Raw genomic sequence first — 25,307 nt, forward strand, 5'->3', positions numbered from 1 at the left:
TAACATTAGGCCCTCCCAGAGTCAATAGTTTGGAGCAATGTTCTTCTCCACTGTGGATGTAGACAACCATAAAGATCAGCAGAAAGCAAATCACATCACACACATGGTTTAAACTTATATACTGTACCTATGGAGCAGTTTTGCTAGAAAAAAAATGGGAGCAGTTATTTATTGACAGATGCACAAAATCCTAAAGACACACTGAAATACAGTAAGACAGGCAAACAGAGCTTGAAAGTCAATATCTTGTACTAGGACCTTTATTCTTTAACACAGCCTAGACACTGAGGCAAGCTTACTTGTCCTTTCTTGAAGTAGTCTTAAGGATTCTTGAAGAACATTCAAAGCTCTTCTCCAGATGTTGGCTACATTTTGTTCTGCTCGCTGTCAAAATGATCCCACACTGCTTTAGTAATCCATCACTGGCAGCATTGTGTTGTGTCTTTTTCTATTCAGGTATGTTTCCACTGCACTGGCAGTGTGTTTGGGGTCATCAGTATCTACTGATTTTCAGTCCAGTTCTTGTGTACCTCAGCATGCCTTCTCCCTGCATGGCTAGAGAGCTACTGCTCAAGATCACTTTAAAAATAAGAAGTGAGGGGTGACTCCAGACTTGTCACAGTCCTGTATGTGCATGCTTTATATAAAAATTTGAAAGGGTTTCAGGTGACTTTAGTGTGATGTTTAGTGATGAGCAGAAAAAACAAACACAAGAGCAGAAAAGTGAAATATAGAAACACTTTATTCCCAGAAGTTGTAGCAGTGAGTTATTTTCAGACGTAGAAAGGCCAATATAACCGGTCTTGAGTACAACAGTATGATGTACAACAACAGCTTACCCGTTCACATTCTGTTAAACCACACACAGAAAAACATGATTATTGTCCCACCACGCTACAGACACACAGCTCTAGTATACAGACAACAGACTACAAGTTTGCTTGGGGGTCGAGCAGCATGAACGCTTGATTTAAGACATCAAAATTAGCTGATGGTTGGAGTTTTTATTTGTTTGCTGGTACAAGAGAATATCACCATGTCTTGTGCAGTGATGAACGACAAGAGGAGACACAGGAAACACGTCACTAAAGCACTACAAACAGCTGGAATGGTGAGTGGATCACAGGACGGGAAAGATGCCCTGTTGCTTCAGACGATCTTCCACATTTAAGGTAGAGTCAGTGGAACTTCACTGTGAAGTACCAAATTCTTTAATCACTTTGTTGCTCTTTTTTTAAAGGTTCCAAAGCATTTTTCTCTTACAGGGAAAGACGATGTTTGAGAGTCAAAACTTTCTCATGAATAAGAAAATACCAGCGCTGAAAAAACACAACTCATTTGTTCTTCCATGTGCAAAATTTAATACTTAAATCACACACGCACGCACACACAGCCATCATCCATTAAAAACCCAAATCCTCTTTGTCTTCGTTTTAAATTTTTGCCATCAAATACACAGCAGTTCAGGAAGGAGCGAGGGGGGTGGGGGGGTTGGTGGGGCAGGGGTAATATTGCTTCTCCATCTTTAATGAGAATACTGTGTGATTGTAAACATAAAGACCAGATTCTTATCATACTGGTTGATTTTTAATGTTTTAGTTGTAGGTTTTTTGTTTCTCTTTAGGACGAATAAAGCACAGGCATAACTTCTGATAAGTGCCAACAGAAGGAAGATTCAGTAAACAGCCCAAAATATTAAAAAAAAAAAAACCAAAAAAAAAAAACCCCACTGAATAGAACAGTTTTGTATTGCTATGGGAAGGAATCCATTATTATAATCATTATTTTTTTTATAAAAGTAGTAGAAACAGTGTTCCAACTAGGAGAATCAACTATTTCACTTCATCAATCAGCAGCCTTTTTATCTAAAAACAGTTGTACGTACAGATAAAGTCAACGCACACACACTCACTCACTCACAAACATGCTCGCGCACTCAACATGTGCCCTTTAACAAACCTGGGCGGTAAGGATGGATGTATGGAAAAGCCATGCAGAGGGCAACAAATACAGATTAGATCACTTTTGAAGTACTTTTCCACATAGTTTCTTAGTGATTTTGAATTTTAAGCACGCTCGTTTACGACCACAGTTATGTTCAGGTCATGAGCGCACTGCTAAAAGTCAGACAAAGCTGTAAGCGGCGTCCTCGTGCCTCTGACTGCGCTCGGCATTTCACAGCACAGAGTTAAAGACACGGGGGGGGGGGGGGGGGGGGGGGATAAAAAAAAAAAAAAAAAAAGAAATGGAGTGACAAGGGGGAAACAGCTGGAGTGTTTCTTTTGCAGTCAACTGCAGTTAGCATGGCTTGGAGTTCCAGGTCACAGGTATGGGGTCACAGGATCAGAGACGAGTCAAGAGTCACACTTGAGTTCAAAGGTCAGAGCCGAGATGAACGCTAATGCTGGGGGAGCGCTGTGTGTGATTTGGCGCTGGACTCAAGTACGCCAAGCCTTCCTCCTGCAGGCTGCAGGAGTAGCGGCCGGCTTCGGAGGTGGTGTGGTTGCTTGAGGGAGGGGCATTGCCGCTGGCCACGTGCTCAAAGGAGCGTGAGAAAACGGCGCTGGCGGTGCGCGTCAGGCTGGTGAGGGCTCCCGCTTTGGGCACCGATTGGCTGGAAGTGAGCGTTAGCCGCTTAACAGACAGCTCTGCGTTCTCGCTGGCGGCCCGGCCTGGCATCAGAGGGCCCGCCTCCTTGTCCTTGTCCTTGCTGGTCCGCCCGCCAAGCCGACACTTCTTCATGGCTTTGGCCCCCAGGTTCAATGTTGTGACACTGTTGCTGATAGTGATGGTGGGTGGGGTCATGTCAGGCCCCGCGCCACCTGGCCAAACCCCTTCATCCACCTCCGAAATATCCATCAGCTCATCCGGGGAACCCAGATCCACTGCGTCTGTGAGATAGACAAGGGGAGAGGAAACAAGAGAAACATGAGAAAACGGCACACGTGTCAAAAGTGAAGAACCTCATCTGTCATCCAGTCTAATCCATTCAATCCTTTAGAGGCTTGTTTGAATTTTGCGCAATATCATGCTGCTGGATGACAGAGGAGGTCCATCACTGTCCAGCAGGTGGCGACCTCACACTGCAATCTTTCACCACCTGACCAGAAACAGTAAGTCCGGGTACAGTACACAGGTTGAGAGACCCAGCAGCTCTGTGAGACAACGGTCAGTAATTTAGTGGCAGAGGAGTGCATGTTTGATCCCAAAAGCAGGAAAGGACAGCATCTAAGAGCAAAACCTATGAAAGACCATGAAGGGAAAGTAAGGGAAGCAAACCAAGGCACACCCTAAATATTTTTTCTCTCTTCACTAACTCTAAATACACAAGAAAACTTTTCCTGTTTTCTTGAATTCATGCATCCACAACTGTGTGTGAGCTTCCAACCACCTTCACATTCACAAACACACATTTCTAATCTGATGCTACCACTGTGACACAAACACCAGAACAGCTGAAAAACAGATAAGCAGGTCTTGTTACACTTACTTTCGTGCTCAGATTTAACCTCTTCAAAACAAATATGCACTCATTGGATTCTAAATTTAAATATGGCGAAAGCACATAATTCAAGACCAACGTATCGTTTCTCAGTTCCTACCTACCAGTCAGAAGGAAGTAATCTGTGACCAGGTGCAACCTGGGGTAATGTGTCGAGGCAAACAGACCAAGAAGGTCTCTGATAACTGCGGCGAAAACACAGGAGTTTCCTCGATATGCTAACAAAGATATCTAGGTCTTTTTATTCAAGGTCATCATGACTTAACAGTGAGTATAGGCTTTTGGGGTGACCTTCACTGATCAGGAAAGTCTCATTTTAACACCGTTACTATTCCCCTCTCTGATTAATGCTCTGCTTTTAATGTCATCAACTCGCTCATCATAAGCACATGTCATTCCTTTGACTTTAATGCATTTTTTATTAGGTTATCGATCTGTTATTCAGTGGCATCTTAAATAATTCATTTGCCCTTTAGAAATTCCAGCAGGAGATCTTTATGAAGAAGCTTTAGCCACAAAGGAGAGAGTAAAAATGAATGATGCTTAATAGACAGATGAGAGGAGCAGCACAGTGAGAGGAGGGTAGAACCCAACGCAAACAGGTACAAAGGGGGGGAAAAGAAAAAAAAAAGATCATGCAGCTTTTTTAGACCACGACCCCACAATTGGTTACCTAGGTTACCCCATGAGTGGGGCAAGGGGAAGGAGGGGTAGGACCTTAGTACTGGTTCCTCCCTGTGGAGGCTGACCCAGACCCCTCATTCTCCACCATTCGCCTCACAGACTTCTGCCTCCTGACCTCCAGACGTATGCTGGAGTCATGACCTCGGGGGTCCATGCTGACCTCAGAGGTGGCACCCATCATGTCGCCGTCTGCCGGGGAACGGCCATCGGGGCGTGGCCGCAGGGAGTCCCCGTTGGGCATTCGATCACCGCTCACGCCCGTTACATTGATCTCTGGGATGGCCACGCCCCCCACCGCAGCTTCACCGTCTACACACACCTCCTGGTTCTCTGCTGGTGGGTGGGTGCATGGACGGGGTAGTGAAACAATACACAAACATATAGACACACGCACGCACATGCACATTTCATGCAGAGGTACATGAAAAACAAAAAAGGTTGCAAAAAAAAAAAAAAAAAAAAAAAAAAAAAAAAAAGATCACAGACAACAGAAAAAACACAGAGACAAACAGGTAATCAATGTAATGGCAGAAAAATAAAAAACAAATCATAGTGATCAGAACATAACACATGGTCAACGTACATGCTAAATGGGAGTGAATACGAACACAGCACTTAAATGAAATAATACTGTTCATAGATCACTGTGCATCCTCGCAAATAAATGAATACTTAATACCGTTTTCCTCCATCTGCTCATAACAAAAGCTTTTATTTTTATATATATATATATATATATATATATATATATATATATATATATATATATATATATATATATATATATATATATATATATATATATATATATATATATATATATATATATATATATATATATATATATATATATATATATATATATATATATATATATATATATACACACACATATATACATACATACATACATACATACATACATACACACTCACAAAAGTACGATCTGTGACAGAAAAAGCAGGCGTTAGACTCAATGTGAAACCTACTTATTAAACTAGCTCAAGGCTGTAATTTACCCAGACGTAGCTACACTGGGAAAAGAGAACAGCCCTCTCCTAATTCTGCACCACAAAGAGGCTGCCATCATTTACTCTAGAGGGTAATGGAAGTCTGATTCATTTGTTCTGTGGTCATTATAATATTAATAAAAGTCTTCGGCACAAGGCTGAAACTGCACAAAAGATAAGCACACACAAATTTTCCACCAGTATCCTACTTTAAAAACACTACCTGCACTCTGTCTGATCTGATTTATGTGGCATGCTGAATCTGTCTGCCTGGCAGGCTGTTCTGTCCCTGTGCTGCCAGCATCTCAAGAGTATTCTCAGAAATCAGACAGGAAGCGGTGGTTTTCAATGAGCAGATTCTAAGACGGAGAGGGACGGCACTAGTTAGAAAGCTGAGGATGGGCAATCTATGATATTGAGGGGCTCCATGAGGGATGACAACAACACGTCGACTGTCACACAGTGAAAAAGGGGAAAGCGCATGATGAGATCTAAACCTCTTGCTCTCTCCTTTGGTGTTAAATTCATTTGTTGGTTTTACCTTTTTCTTTTAAAACATGAGAGAAGCGTGTAGGAACTCTTGTTTGGCAAGTTTGCGTTAGGCCTGTGTATGCGTCTCACCATGTCTCTTCCAGCGGTGTCCCCTGATCGAGAGGGAGGTAACAGCGTTGCGGGAGATCCTCGAGGAGGTAGGTGTGATCTCCACCTGAATACTCCGCGCACCCTCCTTATTGTTGCTTTTCAGTGCTGCACTGTGCAGTGATGACTTAATGGCGTTACCCACCTGGAGATAACAAGAATCACACATTTACTGCTTCACAGTTCAGTCTATTACTCTGTAACACATTTTAGGAGAAAGACATTGAGCCTTAGATCATGGGGGTTCTCAAAGTTCTGATGACTGAGTGCATAGTTCAAGAAGCCAGCACACAGATGAAGGCCACACTGAAATTATGCACCCATCAAGATGGAAAAATAACCCAAAAACCAATAATTTTATTATAGATTTTAAATTTAAATTTAATTATAGTTCAATTGATTCCAATTCTGCCAGAAAGCTTCCTTAGCTGCACAGCAGATGTCGTTATATTATTACAATCATCTAACAATGTAATAAAGTTCATAGACAAACTACAGCCTGTTGTCTATGTTTGCTCTTTTAGGTTTCAAAGTTCAAGTTTTATTTTTAGGTAATGTTTAAAATTTCTGGGTTTAAAGAGAGTTATGGTTTATGAAGGCAATGGTAAATTTATGTCCCAGGTCATGGTTAACCATTAGTCAGACACCTGTTACACTTAACACCAGCTGTATTCAGACATTTTTTTATATTTAAAAAAAAAAAAAAAAAAAAAAAAAAAAAGGATTTATGCCCCAACATCTTTACACACACTAATCTTAGTATGAAGTGAACTGAGACTGATGGAAGAATACAGCAGTCTCATGTTGCATTCAGGCTCAGGTGGCATAAAACTCTGAAGCAGCTTTACTACAACTAACTGTTATCGAAAGCTAGTGCGAATTTGCATTAGTGCAAAAATAACATAAGCAGAATTTTTACCATTTTAAAAGTGTTTACTATAATTATGTTTTTATGCAAGATCAAGTGCCGAGGATTTACTGTGCACTGCCAAATTTAGAGTTTTTAAGCTAAGTTACAAAGCTGTCGATATTATAAGTGTATGCCATTTTACAGCTCCAAAAATTACAGAAAGTTTCTACTTTCATTTCCATATCTTTTTTCCCTTATTGGGAACAAAAAACAAAAAACAAAAAAACACACACACAAAAAAAAACACAACAACAACAACAACAACAACAACAACAACAACCAAAAAAATAAAACAGTACCAATGTATAGCAAGCACAACTTAGGATGTATACACACCGAGCCTTCAATTGGGCTGATAGCTGATGTTGATACTAACTTATTCTACTTAACATAATAATAATAGTAATAATAATGATAATAATAATAATAATAATAATAATAATAATAATAAATCAGTTTTAAGTATTTCACTTAGCCAACAAAAACCTGATGTGAAACAGGAGAAGCTCTGCTCCTGGTGACCAATATCAGCCAACATATGATATTCAGACACTATGTCAGAGCATCCCTGCTTCAACCACATTAGAAAATTGACCCCATCAACCAAGCACAGGATGGACATGAAGTACACGCTGATGTTCTGTCAAGTGGCTAATCCAACAACATCTCATCAATAATTTCACTTGCACATAGTAGACATGCAGGAATTAAGTAATGGAAGAAGCAAAATAAAAAGAAGGAAAACAAAGACTTGTGTGTCACACTGAAATGGATTTCACAAGTCTTTATACAATAATCTTTGTTCCTAGTGCTCCTCACGGGGCACTTGCACTAATAATCTCCTAACAGCCGAGCACGTAACACACGGCAGAAAGACTCATAATCACAACACAACATGTCTTTTGTCTGTGAGGCTTCGGCACACTGGTCTCATGAGGGACACGCCACCACGGCACGCTAAGCTAGCAGCCACCTGGTGTATTCCACTTGCAACACAGAAACCGACAACACAAAATTGACATTTTAAACTTTCCACAGTATCACATGTGCAACTCCTTTACACGGGAAAAAAATAAAATAAACCATCACCACTGTTACTAATATGAGTGTAAATGCTGTTTGTTTTGATTGTTGTGAAGGAGCACACCTTGAACTGTGTAGTAATACTGTAAGTGCGGGTTCAATCCTCTACTCCCTGGGCCGCAAGGATTATAGCTTAACGGAGCAGAGTGGAAAGCATGTAAATAATCTCGTGGGATTGCACTCTGACTGACACACACACACACACACACACACACACACACACACACCAAGACAATGCCATATACTGTGCCGTGCATGAAACAAAACCAGAACCCAGCATGTGCACAACCATCACATGCTCTCCCCTCTCTCTTACACTTAAAGACACAGACACACACTTAGAGGAGGTGTGATAGTGGCAGAAAAATATCATTGCACCCACCAACAGGGCTTCGGGGAACAACTCTAGCTGGGCTCGATACAGAACGTCATCCAGTGCTTTGGATCCCAGGTCAACTTCACCATTACACCTACACAGGAGCAGAAATGTGCGCACACATGCGCACACGCACACACACACACAGTTTGTTAGTCTAAAACAGATTAAGGGATTATTGTTATTATCATTTTATTTTAATCTGACATGCTGAAATAAGTACAATTTAAAGAAATTAGCTGAGACAACAGAAAAGATTGTAATTACGTTTTCACATCACTTATAAAATGTAAGCTTGGAACATAAACTGTCTGCACTAATTATCTTAACGAGTATCAGGAGCTTCCTGTACCCAATCTCTGTGGAATCTTTTTAACAACGCAACTTTGACATTGTGACGCCATGAGAACTTTCACTGTGTGCTGGCGTGTGCGTTTGTACTCACAAGGCGTAGTGGATCCCTGTGATGAGCTGAACCAGGAACTCTGATGTGACTGTGAGCCGTGCGTTAATGCCTTTGTACCGCCGCATCTGTTGCCGTGGGTAACCACAAATACACACCCTGGTAGATAACCAATAAAAACACATTAGAGAGGTTTAGATGAGTAAGAATGGAAGCAGAGAAACCACTCCAGTGGGCCACTTAGCTGCAGCACCATTAAAGCCATTTACTTAACTGTGTGGCGAGCTGAGCTGATGTGAAACTCACCAAGCAAGATTCTAAGTTAAACCACACCCACACCCCCACACACCATGCATCTAACAAGCTTCAGAGGAGTCAAAAAGCATGAGGTAACACCTGTACCGTATATTAGAAGCTTTATGCATTGTACAGCGCTGCTAACACAGCAAACAGTTAGGCAGAAATCGAGGCCGATGACTTCTCTTTAGCTCAGCAGACCAATGCTCAGATTACTGAGCTGGGATGTGTGTACACTGCAGCTCTTTGCCAAATAGCGATATCTTGGCTCTCTCTGGCAGCAAAGTCTATAAGAGGATCAGATAAGCAGCAACTTGCAAACGTGTGTGTATGTGTGTGCGCGCGTGTGCGCGCATGCGTGTGTGGGTGTGTGTTTGTAAGTTGCCTCCATAAAATATTACCTAGAACTTCAGCAACACAAGCTATAAAGTTGGAAAGCAGTTTGTGTGCGTCTGACCCAGCTGTAGTGACCCACAAATGCTAATGCTCGTGGGCGTGTGTGTGTTTATATATTTTACCTGGAGCTGAGCTGGCAGAGGGACTGCAGGGAGGTGGAGGACATGTAGCTGAGAGCGGCGTTGTAGCAAAGCAGGAGGAAGGTCAGCACCTCAAATCTCAATAACACAAACAAACCCTTGAAATGGCACGTTACGCAAGACACACCAAAATCTTAAAACCTGAAATTCCATCTGTACAGGATATGATAGGATTAGGATAACAAGAACCAAAACATTCATAATATTTGTGTGGGATCTTTAAATGCACCACTTTTTTGTCTAATAAGAATTCTCCTACTGGAAAACAAGCGATTTGTTAAAATTAAAAATGGTTAAGGCAGAGGACGTTCAGTTCAGGCCAACATGGCCGCCAGTCTTTCATCTCAGTTAGAATAATTTAAGAAACCCTAATGGCAATATAACAAGTTTAAATGTAACAAGGCAGAGACAACTGCCACAGGCCACAGCTGAAGCTACCCTAAAATAAAAACCATGGCAGCAGCTTAATTCCCCATCAGTACACAAGTCATCATGAATCTGTTTTAGCCAGTTTGTTATTAAAGGTAATATGTCCTTTTTAGGCTATAATACAAAGCATGCATTCACAAATGAATAAGTAAAAGTACCTTTTTTGATCAGATTTTCCATCTTCCTTTATGTGCATTCTTATTTTGTTAATTAGCTGGTGTTTGCTGCCACTTTGAAAACGAACAGACTGACATCCTGCTACAGGTAAAGCACATTTTAAAACCAACATGACTGTCTTACCTGTTCTGTGCTGTGAAGGTTTCTCTCTGGAGGTGAGGCCCGCTGTACACCACTCTGCTCAGCCCATGGTTAGCCAAAGCTCCTTCGGTAAGGGCCATGGAGCCAATAGTTGAAGGCTAGAGGTGGATACAGTTTATGTAAGTACATTTCTGCAGAAACAACCCTGGCACAACTTTGAATGAAGGACACACTCACCTCATGGTAAACTGAGGGTTTGGAGAGGGAAGGGACGGTAAAAGATAACACCTTACTCTGTCCATCCTTATCAACTATTTCCTGTAAAAGAGAAAGACAGGAAGAGGGAAAACTTATGTGGGCGAAAGCAAAAATAAAAAAGCCCTTTTTCCATCTGCGTCTGCCCTCAAACCTCTAAAGAGCGTGTGCTGATCTCTTCGAGCACAGTCATCCGTCATGTGTGGGTGGCTGTGTATAAACCTGAGGGTCTCATTTCCCTACTGACACTTTGTTGGTGTGCACTCATATGTATGCATGCGTGCTCACACAGGCACAAACCGCGGGGTTTTGGTGCCCCTCTATGTGCATGTTAATGTCAAACAGATTAATGGGAACCAGCCAGTATGTTGAGTGACAGCTGACCTATTCTGGTATTCAGAGAGGAAGTGAGGAGACAGTGGACTTTGCTGATAGATCACTCGGAGCTGAAAAGGATGAAATACAACTCAAACTTTAATCACTTCTAATACTCCCATCTATCTGCAAATGAAAAAAGGCATTTGCAAGGTGCTGTCCATCAGTGTATATGTGCAAAGTCACTGTTTCCACCACTCCTCCCCCGTATTTCCTGTCACGGCTGTCTAACATGGCAGAAAGGGCAGAAAGTAATCTTTCAAAACTCATGACGCAGATCCCTGAAATAGTTGAGCAGTTAAGTCCTCTTTGTTGGCAAATTGCATGATAATTTCCACTTGGTAAGGATCAAGGACTTTTCTAGTGTTTTTCCTTACTGTGCACTTAAAACACTAGATACATTTTATTGCCGTCAACCAGAGCAGCTCACCTCTAGTAAAAAATAAATAAAACCGATCACCCGTGATCTTCATCTCTGCAACTAGAAAACAACTGCAACAAGTGCTTCACCCTCTCCCTCACCAGGTTGTAAATGCCTAGCAGCAGGGCCTCGATGCAGCCGGAGGTGTGGGGGTCTCTGGCTGCGCTGACGGACAGGAGGCTCCACAGGAGCTCTGGCAGGAACTGTAGCGTGAAACGCTGCAGCTGCGGCTCACCGCTCCGGTAAAACTCAAACAACTGGTGACACACTGGCTCTAGTAACTGCATGGGACACATATCCAAAAGAGAAAAAACACATGGCATACAATTAGGCCACAACATTTAAAATAAAAAACAAAGTAAAAATCACGAGACAAGAACTGCCAACTCATTTGCAACAAATTTTGCAACTAGCATCTACGGTTCAACGATAAGATCAGGGTATAAACACAGCACTGCTTGAGGGACGCAGTGTGTTTGCAAATCTGACACATCCATAAACACAAGATTATCAAGCCTGAGCAAAAATATAACAATAACAAAAACAAAGCAGGTAAATGGTCGGACTGAACACATGACTAAATACTAAGTACTGGTTAAAGGTTGGGTGGTCAAACTTTTACAATCTAATTTTCAAGTTAATAAAAGATTTATATCTACATACGTCACTGTAGTTCTCTCTGATGACCTTGTAAAGTGCAGGGACCAGGGCACCTTTGTCTTTTAGTGAGGCAGCATAGGTGGAGACGGCACTGTCAGGAAGGGTCTGAAACACATATGTAACCAGCTGAAGTTTAACATGCTACACATTTAGGTCTTACAGCATTTCAGTTTGAAAAGCAAACACTGAAAAGACAAACAAAAATTCATATTATTTACACTGATTTGCAAAAAAAAGAAAATATATATATCATTGCTTTTTTTATTTTTATTAATAAAATCTGCCATTTAGCAGCAAAGCAGACTGATAGTCTGGTTTTGCTGCTTCTGAAATGACGTTTTAATAGCAGTGAAATCCTGCAGAGACCCTGACAGCTTCTTTAACCACAATCACTGTCTGTCACACTGAGCTGGTTATATTAGGTCAACTTTACAGACATGACAGCAGATTGGTCCTCACACATTCACACAGGAGAGAAAAAAAAAAAAAAAAAAAAAAATCTCATCTGCTCCTTCATTAATATTCGTCACTAAGCCGCAGCTCTAGTACTGGTCACCTAACAGCAAATGCTCATATTTGAGTAGGAGCGTGCAATTTTCTGGTAGCGAAGCACTTCAAAGTGTGTTTGTTTATGTGTGAAATAAATCCTGTCAATAATAAGAAGCAGAGTATGTACTGTATACAGATCACAGGTAAATGACTTTTTTAGTATTTTTTTCCCTGCCCAAACAAACACTTTCATACAGAAAATGAAGCTTTACCTTAAATTCTGACAGCCATTCCTCCACCACTCCTTGGTCCATAGCCAACATGTTCCTTCATCTGCAGTGGAGTTACCTCTACCTAAAAAAAATAAAATAAAATAAAAAGGAAAAAGAAACCCTGATTAAAACAAAAACACACACTCTGCATAATAAATGTTAACATTTATGACCGCAAATATACAGAACACATACAAACAGTCCACACTTGAACAAAGCTCCACTAAATCTATCAGCCTTCTTTTTTATTTTTGGTAACTTTCAGAAAAAAAAAGAAAAAAAAAAAAGAAAAATTCTGTTACACATCAAACAGTAAGTCTCTCCTTCCCGCTCACTGCTCTCCAGACGCACACCTCTGCAGGCGCCGCCTTCTCAACTTAGGCTTACAAATCGAAAAAAAATAAAAAATAAAAATCATAAATCACCCACACAGAGAAACCTGGCTGGCTTCTCTTTTCAAGCACTGACGAGAATAAGAAATATGGCATGGCTGAATGCAGATACTTGCTGAACAGGCGCTACAGTTTATATGTCCATAAACAGACAGACAGGTTCCTCTCCTACTTCAGCTGACATTTTCATGATGCAATGAAATCTCTGCTTCCTCCATTCCTGTTTGTTATTTTTGATATCGGTTCCAGTCCATCACAGTATTCACACTCTGAGCACCCTGTACGCCATGCATGTGGCTTCTTTTCTATTGAAACTCCAATGGCACCTTTTCTTTCTTCACTTATTGCTTCCTTTGTTGTCATTTTAATTCTCACTTTGTTGAGAAACAGTAGCAGATGGCTCCTACTGCACACTCCTATTTATGGCCTTTTCATCCTATAAGACCTGCAGTCACTTGTAGAAAAATTAAAAAGACAGTTTAACCACAATTCTAAATCTACTGCAGTTTGGGTGTAATTAAAACGCAGTAGTATTTGTTCACTCAATTTCACAAATTTTAATTAAGTTTAATTTAAAAAAAAAAAAAAGAAAAGTAAAAGTGTATAAGACTCCTCAAGGATCATATCTACATCAGTGTGTGTGTCTAACACACACACACACACACACACACACACACACACACACACACACACACACACACGTCTCTATGGAGAAACACCTCTATTTAACTATGAATGCTAGATGTTAATGCTTCCATAGGTACATGTGAGTCCGATTGTGTTGTTCTATTAATAGTTTAGTACAACCACCCCCAAAATCAAGAGTACTGCAGCCCACTTAAAGACCAGAAAATCCCATGGGGCCCATCCAATCTTAAATCTTCACTCTACCTAATCATATGCAAAAGACACAAGCTTCAATACAAGAGAAGTAAATTTAGGTCAGAGTAATGAGAACTGTCACAAACTAACTACATCCTATTACCAGTTTTAATTCACTTTTTATATAAATAAAGTCACATGTGCATGCTTATACAGTAGGAACTGGTTAATTGTTAGTTTTACTATAAATTAGATTTTTTTTGTTTGTTTGTTTTTTAAAATCACTGGCATCGTTGTTCACACAAACAAACACACAATCTATGCAAGTAGACCCTGACTAATAGAAGACTAAAATCAATATCTGCCAATTAAAAATTTGATAAATCAGCAGATATTTTTTCCTCTTTACACATGAACCATAAAAACATTTGTTATGTGCTGCTATTTAAGAGTCTGTGTGAAAAAACAAAACAAAACATGAGAATGAAGTTTAAAAAAATAAACTTCTTTTAGTGTCACAAATTTGTCTAGCCTCTGCCCAACTCTGTTCAGATCAGCAGGTTTGTGGCATTCCAAACGTGTGCTGCCAAACAGGGAAGTCACCGAATGCCCTTTGGTGGACAAACTATTCAACATAAGCACTCAAAACATTGTTAATTACATGCGTCTTCTTTACTTTGAATTTTCATTTATTGGCTGTTCTAAATGCTGATGCCCTATTATCAACAAATACATAATATTTGCTGATATATCTGTAGGGCATTGTAAGTGAAAATCATGGACTTCAATTCAACAGTCAGTTGCTTCAAGACCCTCCAATAATAGAGGAAACCCCAACAATGAGATAGCCTCATTGAGCAAGCACTTGGTGACAGTGGGAAGGAAAAACTCAATTTTAACAATGACCATTAATGTGATGGAAATCCCTGCAGCAGTTTTCTAATGAACCAATAGTGAGAGTCTGCCTAACACCATCCTCTTTAGAGGCATCTGCATAAATCACATTTAAATATTTACTTCTTAAATGTCACATTTTTTTTGTATCACTGGAGCAACACATATGTACATGTTGACGACCCCTTAACCAAATCTACAGTGTGACTATCACTGTAAGACCATGGCAGGCCAGATACCACCTCTGTGCCTCTCTGATGAATCCTGTGTTTTCAGTGAATGGTGCCTGTGTTGTGTGCGCACTCTGAGACTGCAAGTACAAGGCTAAATTGACTGTTGAATGCAGACTCAAATTCCATGTTTGGTATGTCTGGTGAAAGAGGCTGAGGAAAAAGAAAAACAGGGAAGGAAAGAGTCCTTTTATGCTCATACCCGTCACACAGAAAAATGTGCTAAAATTTGGTGCAGGGAAGATGGCATATTTTCAATTTAACACTACTCCAATGTTTCACTTCTTAGATTAAAAGATACACAAGCGGTTATTAAAAATGTCTTTACTTTCACCTCAGGTAGAAGGCTGGCTTTGAAAGGTAACATTACGCAACATATTCTGTTAAAGAAAATACTCTTTAAAATAAATACAAAACCCACATTCTATAGATTATTGGACAGATATTAATCAGAAAATCTCCCAACAAGCACAAATAGCATAAAATGGTAATTAAAAAAAAAATAGTTATTTGATTTTTGTGCCTTCCTTTCCCTGTCCCTCTTTTACCCATCCACTTATCCTCCCACACATCATTTCTCTTTCCTCATGCTCTCTGCCTCCAGATGCCTTTTTCATCCATTCAAATGCTTCTTTTTGTATTACTTCAGTGCTTGGTCCCTTCATGGCAGCCAGGTGTCTATTTATGGACTCCACCAATGACAGGAATGACGAGGGGGGAGGGGAGCCAGTGACTCATAAAATGTGGAAGGATTATAACGCAGAATAGCCTCCATTTACAGAAATTAGTCCTTTGTGGTAGCCTGTTGTTCTGCTCTTTAACACTGATGAGGACAACGAGGACAGCCAGCATATGCTGTTTAATGGCAGACTAACTTGAGTAACAAAATAAAGAGTGTGATTACACTGAGGATGAGTCAGACTTGTCAGAGGACTTCTTCCTCCTCCTACAGAATCACTTTTAACCCAACTACTGTGTCCACACTGGCGTCTGGGGCATGTCATCTGCATCATATGGCTCCAGAAAAGACACGTGAAAGCTACAATCACCAGCTGCCAGCCTTGCCGCCTATCTATGTGATATATTTGCCTTCAATCCCAGCAGCAGGAAGAAACTGCAGTGACAAAGTTTGATGCATGGTCAGTAACAAGATACACAGAAAGAATAATAATGTAGAGACAATGGAAAAGGGTTAAGAGTCAAATCAGCTCAACATTGAAGGATACACGCAATTAAGTAATACTAAGAGGAAGAAGTCAGACCACCCTTAATATGCAGATTATTCTTGTCATTGAAACCACATCAATAAATATGTCTAATAACCAGTTAGAAATGGAGAACAGAGGCCATTTATAATTTCCAAAGAGCCAAATAAGGAAGTAGCCAGCTCAACTTACAAGTAGCCTTCGCAGAAACATGTGACAGAAACTGTTACAAAACAGGAGGCTGGAAAAAAACAAAACAAAACAAAACATGAATGAATAACATGTTCAAATCAACACTCAGGTCAATTTTTTTTCCAGTCAAATGACGCATCAGTCATACATTGTTAATCTTTTCAACTTTATGACTCACGTAGTTCAAGATAGGATCAGCATACCAAGGACTCATGGACGCGCCAGGTGAACATTGGCATCAGCCGATATCGGCCTTGTTGATCACCATTTTTCTGTTGCGTCTGTGTCATTTAACCAGTGTGATGAAGACGTGACAGGCTTTTAATTCAGTTATTTCATAAACTGTATATGAAAGACCTTTTCAAGCTCCCTTTGTCTGTTTTTTTTTAATTTTTATTAAAACCCTGTGCTTCTCTCATCTTCATGCACAAACGTGAACATGGGTCATGTTCACAACATGGCTTATTATTTCTTGCCATTTTATAACAGTGATCCAGAAATCTACAGTACTGACCTATCAGTAGAGCAGGGCGATATGACCAAAAATATTTATCACGATATAATGAGATTGCCAGGAATACCAACATTTCACTAAATCAATCTGATATCATCATGCAAATAAATGGCGTCAAGATGGCAATTACATGCAATTTCTCTGATAATGTAACAATTAATTATGATAAATCATCAGAAATCAGACATATGTTGCTGTCTGCGTAGGCAGACATTGATATTTAACGATTACATTTGTGCTCAACAACCTTAATGTTCTATAGGAATACAATCAGAATGCAACCAGCTGACAGCCTGTTGCGTCAAGTCCCTTCAAGTTGTGCTCACTAACAAAGACTCATTCAGACTAATGACAACATGTTGGATATCCATCTGCATTTATACATTAGACAGCAATTATTTTCAAACCTTAAACAATCTCTCAGAGTGATTTTAGTCAATCCAAGTCAGACAGCAACTGTTTGCAGAAAGGTTGCCTCCTATCAGCCAAGCTACAATGACAAGAAAATTAAATATCACGATAGAATATGGGTAAAATGCACATGCGCAGTGCTTTTGTTTTGGTACGCACATGGTGGAAAAAGCATAGCGGCTACGGAGAATGAGAAGTGAAAAAGCGGATCAGTGAATGAAACGGATGAACCAGAATTGGTTTGTAAAAACGTGCAACTTCAGATACGTGGAACTGGTTTGGTTTTTGTCCGTCAGATAGCCACCAAAGCACATTTTTTTTGTAGAACATGCAAGTGGACCGTCGCTATTACCGTATTTTCCGGACTATACGGCACTCTTAAAAGCCTTTAATTTTCTCAAAAATTGACAGTGCACCTTATAATCTGGTGGGCTTTATGTATGAATTCTGTTTTGCTTACTGACCTCAAACCGATTTTATGTGGTACACAGCGCTCAGAAATCTGTCAAAAAATGTTTTAGTACAACTTTGGTAAGCTACAATGCTGCACCGCTTGATGGATTGTCGGAGCATTACGGCTACCATAGTCAAGAGCCTCACAGAGTAATACGTACTGCGCTTCAACATAATATAACCGTATTGTATGTGTATAAGGACTCCAAAATGGCACCTGTTAAGAGACATGCGTATGAAGCCGATTTTAAACACAAGGCTATCAGTCAGTCACGCAGTAGAACATGGGAAGAGAGCAGCTGTGAGAGAATTCAGCATTAATGAGTCAATGGTACAGAAGTGGAGGAAGCAAGAAGAATGAGTTGAGTAAAGGTAGACTTATCTGACTGCTTTATTTTGCTTAATGCGCCTTATAATCCCGTGCACCTTATGGTCCGAAAGATATGTATTTGACTTATTTATTTGGCACTGTGGAGTTTCATGTTGCAAAGCACCTCTTTTTAACTTTTGTGGATATTATACATCATAGGTGTCAAACTCTGGCCCGCGGGCCAAATTTGGCCCGCAGCCTAATTACATTTGGCCCGCGAAGCCATACCAAATTACTATTAGAGCTGGCCTACTGGTATTATACAGCTAATATATACATTGTTTAGTATTAAGCTTTGCTTGTTCCACATTCAGTTTTTCAGCAAAACTTGTTTGAGTCCATAAGAAGAGATTCATTCTTAAATCTGGAGGAAGATATTTTTCAATAAATATTAATGTTAGCCCGCGACCTTGTTCTAGTTTTGAATTTTGGCCCACTGTGTATTTGAGTTTGACACCCCTGTTATACATGGTTAGGCTCAGGATATGTCAGCCCATTTCCACTGGAAATGCCTTTTGGTTAAACTGTCAGCAAGGAATTTGTATTTGTACCATTACATTTTTATACAGCTTTAATGCACATAAAAACAGCTGCTTGTTTAAGTGAAAATAAATTAATGGGGTTTTTTTTTGCACTAATAAAGTTGTGGAGTTGTAAAGTATTTTGTCTTGCATCAATTATATCATTATCGCAAATTTTCAAATATATATAGTGATAAATATTTTTGGCCATATTGCCCTGCCCTAGTTGCGATCATAAGTGGTAGTGGATGTGAAACGCTCATAAGCTCTGGGTAACCGTTTACTTAACACAAACTGCAACAGGTCGGAGAATATAGGGAAAAACAAAAACAAAGACAAGATTGTTTTTCTAGATGCAAAGAGGTTGCCATCTTATCTTTTGCTCATGTGACTCAGCTATTACCTTGCTCTGAATTAGGAGGTAGCTTTGTCAAGTTAAGTGTGTTGGCTTTTCAGCTGAGCTGACTTAATGCAACTTTGCTTGGCTAATGTTATCTCAGGATGGTTGGCATGAGATGGGTATTTTTAGAGTAATTTTATTTATTTTATAAAATATTGATATTTGATGTCCCTTTATTGATATAATATTGCAAAGCAACATATAATATTATGCTATAGCGACGCACACACACAGATATAATGATAACTCAATCTGAAACTACGTTAAAACCACAAGAGACAGAGATGCACACAGCAAATAATAACCTGTTTCAAAGACTTCTAGCCTCTATTGACAAACTGCAGGCAGACTCAATCAACTGGTGGAGGAAAATAGAAATGCAATTGTCTTGGGAGTACACTATTGAGCATAATTATGTCATTAAGCAGGTGTTTACCTTCCATCTAGGTCTGGCTAACTTGTTAGTGGTCTCTGTGTCATTACAGGCTCCCTAATCAAGACAGAAATCAATACAAACTGGAGGGAGCACCCTTGAACAAAAATGATGCAGTAGCTGATGAGTTTTCTCTGTGCAACTCAATCACGCTGACCAGTAAACACATGAATAAACCAGCGTCAAAGATAAGGCGGCAGAGCAGGCTTGACAAGCAACAGCAACAAATCGATGATGTGCTAAAGAAGTAGATGTGAGATAAAGGGAGAAGAGTTGCAGATGGGCAGTCCAGGAAGATAAATAGAGCAGAAATCAATGACTAAATTAAAAGCGGGATAGTGACATCTGTGATTTGGTATGAAAGAAATCTCAAGGGGTGAATAACTCAAGACAAGTGCGACACCAGGGTGCACTAGAAGCACATTCAGAGAGCAGACACCTCTGATCTAACATTAGTAATTTAAAATATTACTCTGTGACAACAATGCTCATTACAACATTACAATACTTTCTCACATGGAAATGTGGAGGCACAGCAATGGATTATTTGCAAACTGACTAACTAAAAATAATATACCCAGTTAAAGTTTTCTCACTAAGCTTCATAAGAAACAGCTAGATTTTACTCAGTCATGCCAACTGCCAAACTTCCTTGGTGGGGGTTATAAAAGCAGAGATTTCATCAGGGGTCGATGTTTGTTGCCCCTGGCAACCTCTCAGCCTCTGAGAAACACATGAGATAAGGAAGGATACTGTCACACATACGGTACATACACAGCTATGTCCCTGTGACCTAGACGAGCTCAAGGAATATCCTACATGTTAAGTAGTTTAACCATAGAAATGCAAAAAGCTGACAGAGCCAGCTACATGGCAGAAAGCAGCAGAGGATGTGTCATGGATTGTACAAGTGTGCCTGTGCAAGTGTGTTTATTCAAAGTCTGGTTTGACAAAACCTGTTCCTGTGAGCTAGCAGAAGTTGACAGCTCATTCCCTGTGATTTTTACACCTACACTACTGTCTTGAACTAACAAACACACACACGGACACACACTGGGCTGCCAGTCTAAATAGTTGGGTTGCGGTCACGTGGTTCTGATGACGTGCGGAGGCAGCGCGATTTTTGAGTGGAGGGCGGAAGTAAACATGGAGGACACTGTGGAGAGTCAGGAGAGCAGCTATTGTGCAACTTTAGACCCCGTTTCTCGGGAGAGATATAAACAGATAGTTAAAAAATATATCGGACGTGATCCGTATTCTTTGAAAATGTCCGAATACACCACAGAAGTAAAGGATTTGCCTACTATCGAGGCTGTGGATATCACCAACTACTTGGTCCTCCAGACTTCTTACTACACTAGGCAGCAAATGAAAGCTTTCAAGAGTCTTTGACATGATTCTTGTTTGTTTTACATCTCAGCACAATATCTTACCTGGATAAGTGAATGTCTCATTCACACTGAAGTCTTCTGGTTGTGGATTCTCAGCTGGAAGCTGCAGTTCGGGGTTCTCCACTGTCACTAGGCTCAAATCCGGGCTCTCAGCCGTCTGTTGCATATCCAAAATCGCCTCTGCACATCGATGCTGTTCTGCCTTAAGCTTCATTCTTTTCTCTCGTTTGAGAACTGATTCCGATCTGGGTTTTCGTTCGTAGCCGAGATTGACCGTTGGAGCCCAGTCCTCCGACTCTTCGTCATCCAAAGCACTTGGGCAGCCTATAGTCCTAATCAAGTCAATATTAGACTACTAACTTAAAAGCACTAAGTAAACGAGAATTTAACGACAACCTAATGCTAATAAGTTCGTTTGCAAACATAACATTACCTCTGACGAAGTGGTCGCTGCAGACACGGGCATTGGCAGACTCTGCTCCTCCCGACTGTAAACGTAAATTTAAAATCCATTTTTTCCTACGTTTTTCGGTTAGAATTTTCCATTTTTCTCCTCTTCGTTGGGCTATTTTTGGTACCCTAAAATACCGTTTATCAGTTTCTCTGGTCGACCTACTGGAGCATCCGTAAACACAACAGGACATAGGCATTTTGCGTACTGTCTGTCTGTGATTTTGCGCTTATCTTTTTCACTTCCGACCGCCAGTCAAATTTCGCGCTTTACGTCGACGTCACGTCTACGTCAAATGAAACCTAGCTATGAGCTTATTTGTGACTCCTCCTTCCAAGGACTTCTTTCAAAACAAAGGCTTTGAGTTTACATTTCTAATCCTTGCTGTGAGCTTGATGATCTTACAGCGTTGATGCACAACACCTGAGGCAGACATACAATAGCCCAGTATTTCCTTCACATGGTTTCATACAAAAGCCACATTTAAAAGAAAAGGAACGAACACACACACACACACACACACACACACACACACACACACACACACACACACACACACACACACACACACACACACAGTCTGGGAGAGCTGGAGCAGAGAGAGTGAGAGAGATGAAGCATGTCCAAGTGTGAGAATGAATTAGGCTGACACCCACACACGTGTATACATATCTGCCTGTTGATTACATCATTTCCCATTACACACACACTTCGGAATCGGAACCTCCTTTTTTTTTTCTTTTTTTTTGGCGGAAGTTGTTTAGGCCAATGGGAGTGGACGTTTAAATGGAAGGGAGAAGAAAAGAGAATGACGAAGCGGGTGGTTTTAAGAGTGACTGAGCTGCCCCAGCTGCTTTTTCCTGTGGTACAGGGTTTAGTTACAGAAACTGCTGCTTAGCAAAACAATGAGAATCCTACTTACACTGCTACACCAAGGAAGAAAAGCTAAAGGAATGAAAGACAACTATAAAAATGAATGTAATAAAGTAAAATAAAACCTACAGTAGCAAATTACCCACACCTGACTTCAGATACACTTTAACTGTTATACTAAGCAACTAGTATCAAAAAGAGGAACTAAAAAACAAGAACAGAAACAGAAGTTATTAAGGAACTACTTTAATCTACACTGTGGTTTGTAAAAGCAAAGTTAAAGGCAGGGTTGTGCAACTGTGGTCAAAAAAGGGGAAGACAGGAAAGAGCCTCCATCATGCCCAGAGCTCACAGTTTGACCCCACCTCCCGCTAAGAGTAATTTACACCATTCAGAAGACTTTAACATTTTATTTTGACATCTCTCTTCAGTTTATATCACTTCTCTTTTACACTGTCTGTTGGCATCTTCTTTATTTGGACTACCTTAACTCTGTTGCATCACTGACTCCCACCTTGCTCTCCCCCTAAAGTCTTCTTCAATAGGAGGTTTCGTGTAGCTTTGGGGGAAAGGGGATAGGCGGAGGTCTGTTTTTCTGCTTCTATTTTCTTTCATCCATGCAAACATATAGCTAAGTAGAAATGACAACAGAGTGTGTGGTTTTCACTGCTGAGGGAGAGAGAGAGACCCAACAGCGAGGAATCCTCTTATAGCAGCCTACGCTCTCCTCTCTTGCCTCTAAGCTAGTGATGTATCCCTCATCTTGCCCCTCCAATTCTCCATCCTCCCGCAGCAAGTGATTAAAATAAGGGTTTTGTTTTTCCTTCCATTTTTAACACTTCCTTTTCTTTCCCCACCACATGCTTTGTTTCAGCTCATCCTGTTACAGTTAGGCAACTCACTTGTAGCCTCCTGCATACAATTAGCTTGATTTTCAAGGTTTCTTGTGGAGTTAAAGTGCTACATATAATGGCATTTATAAGTACAAAATACAGCTTAACCCATGCCATGCCTGTGTGTGCAAAAGATACAGAATAAAAAAAAAATGGAAGAGACTGCAACAGTTTTCACCACTCAAATTGCCAGGAAATTTCATGAGCCCTCTGGCACAAACGACTGTCCATGATGCCAGATGACAGCAGAGCCTGCACGATCTTTCTGCTCCATGACCTGCTGTGCTTCATTGTCAAAAAGCATTAAGAGCCCTAAGACACTTGCAGCCATGGGTGCCACACATCAACAAGCCTAAACTTGTGTCTGCGCGCGCGCACACACACACACACACACACACACACACACGACATTACACTGACAGGGCACCCAACCAACAAACCCTAGGCACAGCCTCCGCCTAAGGTCAAAGGTAAACACACACACACATATGGTAAGCAAAGGACAACAACGAATTAAACGCTAAAACAAAAAACTGCCACAACAGCAGAAGCCTTTTTTTGCGAAGGTCACAGAGAAGTAAAACGAGCAGCTTTAAACTTCGAGTACTTCGAGCACGTACTCGCAAGGCTCTGTGGCTTCACACCAGCCCCCCCTCCCTATACAGGAAGCCCCAGAACAGGACGAGTGGTGTGGAGAAAAGCTGCATCACATGACAGCTATTAGAAAAATCCCAACAACGCATTATCCAATATGCCCGTCTGTGGTGGTTTCTCTTCCCCTGTCACGAACACAAATCACCTGAGGAATAACAAGTGCACACACCTGCTACCAAACAGGATAAAGACAGGTACAAAGTCTGCCTCCACGACTGATGGGACAGAAGCAAAATGGTAGCAAAGAATATGTCGTTACTATGATAAGTTGGAAAGCCCCCCCCCGCCTGCTGTGTCATATCATATTATTTAGTTGATTTAAGTAGGATCCTACCTGTTCCTGGGCGCTGCTAACCAGCTAGTCTCACACCCTCAATACTGGTTATACACCTTTTTTTTAAAAAACAAAACAAAAAAAACCCGAGAATTTCTGTCCCGGTGAACTGTTAGCGCAATGGAAAAATTACATTAGCTTTCTCCCGCCGTTCACTTCAGAGCATTTTTTAGCCCGTATGAGCCAGAGACCTAAAATTAATCCCGAGCCGTCACACTCTCTCTATATCGCCTTGCTGAATGACTTCGAGCTGTCACTACGGTTGCTTACAGATTAGCTAGTTAGCTGGCTCAGCTAAGGGGCGACTCTAGGCAAACTGAGGAAGTTGCTGTTTACTTACTGGCATGCTATCTGTCAGCTTCCTGCTATCACCGTCCTCCGTCGTTCCGCTAGGACGAGTAAACGGCTATCACTTCGCTACTCCATAAATCTCCTCAATAATTCAACAACATCACCTCCTTCCATCTTCATTACTTTCTCCACTCAGACTACCTTTTAGAGAAGAGGACGCGCTCTACACTGAATGCCAGGCTTCTCAGCCAATAAGAGAGAAGTATATAATCCAATTGCCGCACGCCCAACTAAACCATCCAATCAAATTAGACACGAGGACCGCAAGTTAATAATTTCCACGATCACGGTAGGTTGTCCCAGTCAGTCGCCGCTCTCTGACAGCCAAGTGATTTGTCAAATCTGCTATTAATGAAGATTTGTATGTATAAGAAAACATACAGTTTGCAGGATATTAATTATCGATTTTGATTATTTACTAAATATATGAATGTTAATGAGTAAACTATAAAAATATCCAGTTACCATTTTTAACCATTATATTTCACTAAAATTGGGTCCACGGCCTATATTCAAGATTTTGCTCTATTTGATCCTCGTTCTTTTTATTTGCCGAGTATTTTCATAAAAAGGAAGTGTTGGTGTTGCTTCTCTTTTACATCACACTTTACACCTAATTAATCCAAAGCCAAAGACAGAAACACTGCTCCAAAACTGTCCCTCTCTGGTAAACAATAAATGACCATGTGACAATAGCCTTTAGAACAATGGATTTTTGGAAATTAATTATCAACATGGCATATGACCATGTGTTGGTGGGCTTTTAGGTTAATAACAGTGGGAAAGTTGCGGTTTTTAATCAGTTAATAGAAGTCTGTATATTGAAACAGTAAAACATCCCACGCACAATCACGACAAACCTCCAGTTTAGTTTTCAGCTGCTGTTGCAGTGAGCTTTCATGTCATATCATGTCAGCTCTGTCA

The 25,307-nt window shown here is 40.6% G+C and overlaps 1 protein-coding gene across 7 annotated transcripts; it reads right to left on the reverse strand.

Annotated features, from left to right (window-relative positions):
• Window positions 1-729: 729 nt before the first annotated feature.
• hycc1 (hyccin PI4KA lipid kinase complex subunit 1) lies at window positions 730-24,525 on the reverse strand. Of its 7 annotated transcripts, none has more exons than XM_080863404.1 (13): window positions 24,373-24,525; window positions 16,335-16,383; window positions 12,600-12,681; window positions 11,842-11,943; window positions 11,280-11,459; window positions 10,365-10,445; window positions 10,170-10,285; window positions 9,423-9,518; window positions 8,650-8,766; window positions 8,211-8,298; window positions 5,818-5,980; window positions 4,176-4,519; window positions 2,753-2,891 (listed from the first exon to the last, which is right to left on the reverse strand). In XM_080863404.1, the coding sequence occupies exons 3-12, from the start codon at window positions 12,648-12,650 to the stop codon at window positions 4,221-4,223; spliced, it is 1,293 nt and encodes a 430-aa protein (XP_080719530.1). In that variant the 5' UTR covers window positions 12,651-12,681; window positions 16,335-16,383; window positions 24,373-24,525; the 3' UTR covers window positions 2,753-2,891; window positions 4,176-4,220. The 7 variants fall into 7 exon arrangements, with proteins under 7 accessions (XP_080719533.1, XP_080719530.1, XP_080719528.1 ...); XM_080863402.1 differs by lacking the exons at window positions 16,335-16,383; window positions 24,373-24,525 and adding exons at window positions 20,870-21,151; window positions 21,261-23,981; XM_080863403.1 differs by lacking the exons at window positions 16,335-16,383; window positions 24,373-24,525 and adding exons at window positions 20,870-21,159; window positions 21,261-23,981.
• Between the last annotated feature and the right edge of the window lie 782 nt (window positions 24,526-25,307).

The sequence above is a fragment of the Rhamphochromis sp. 'chilingali' genome (assembly GCF_963969265.1).
Source record: "Rhamphochromis sp. 'chilingali' genome assembly, chromosome: 17".
NCBI classification, from domain to species: domain Eukaryota; kingdom Metazoa; phylum Chordata; class Actinopteri; order Cichliformes; family Cichlidae; genus Rhamphochromis; species Rhamphochromis sp. 'chilingali'.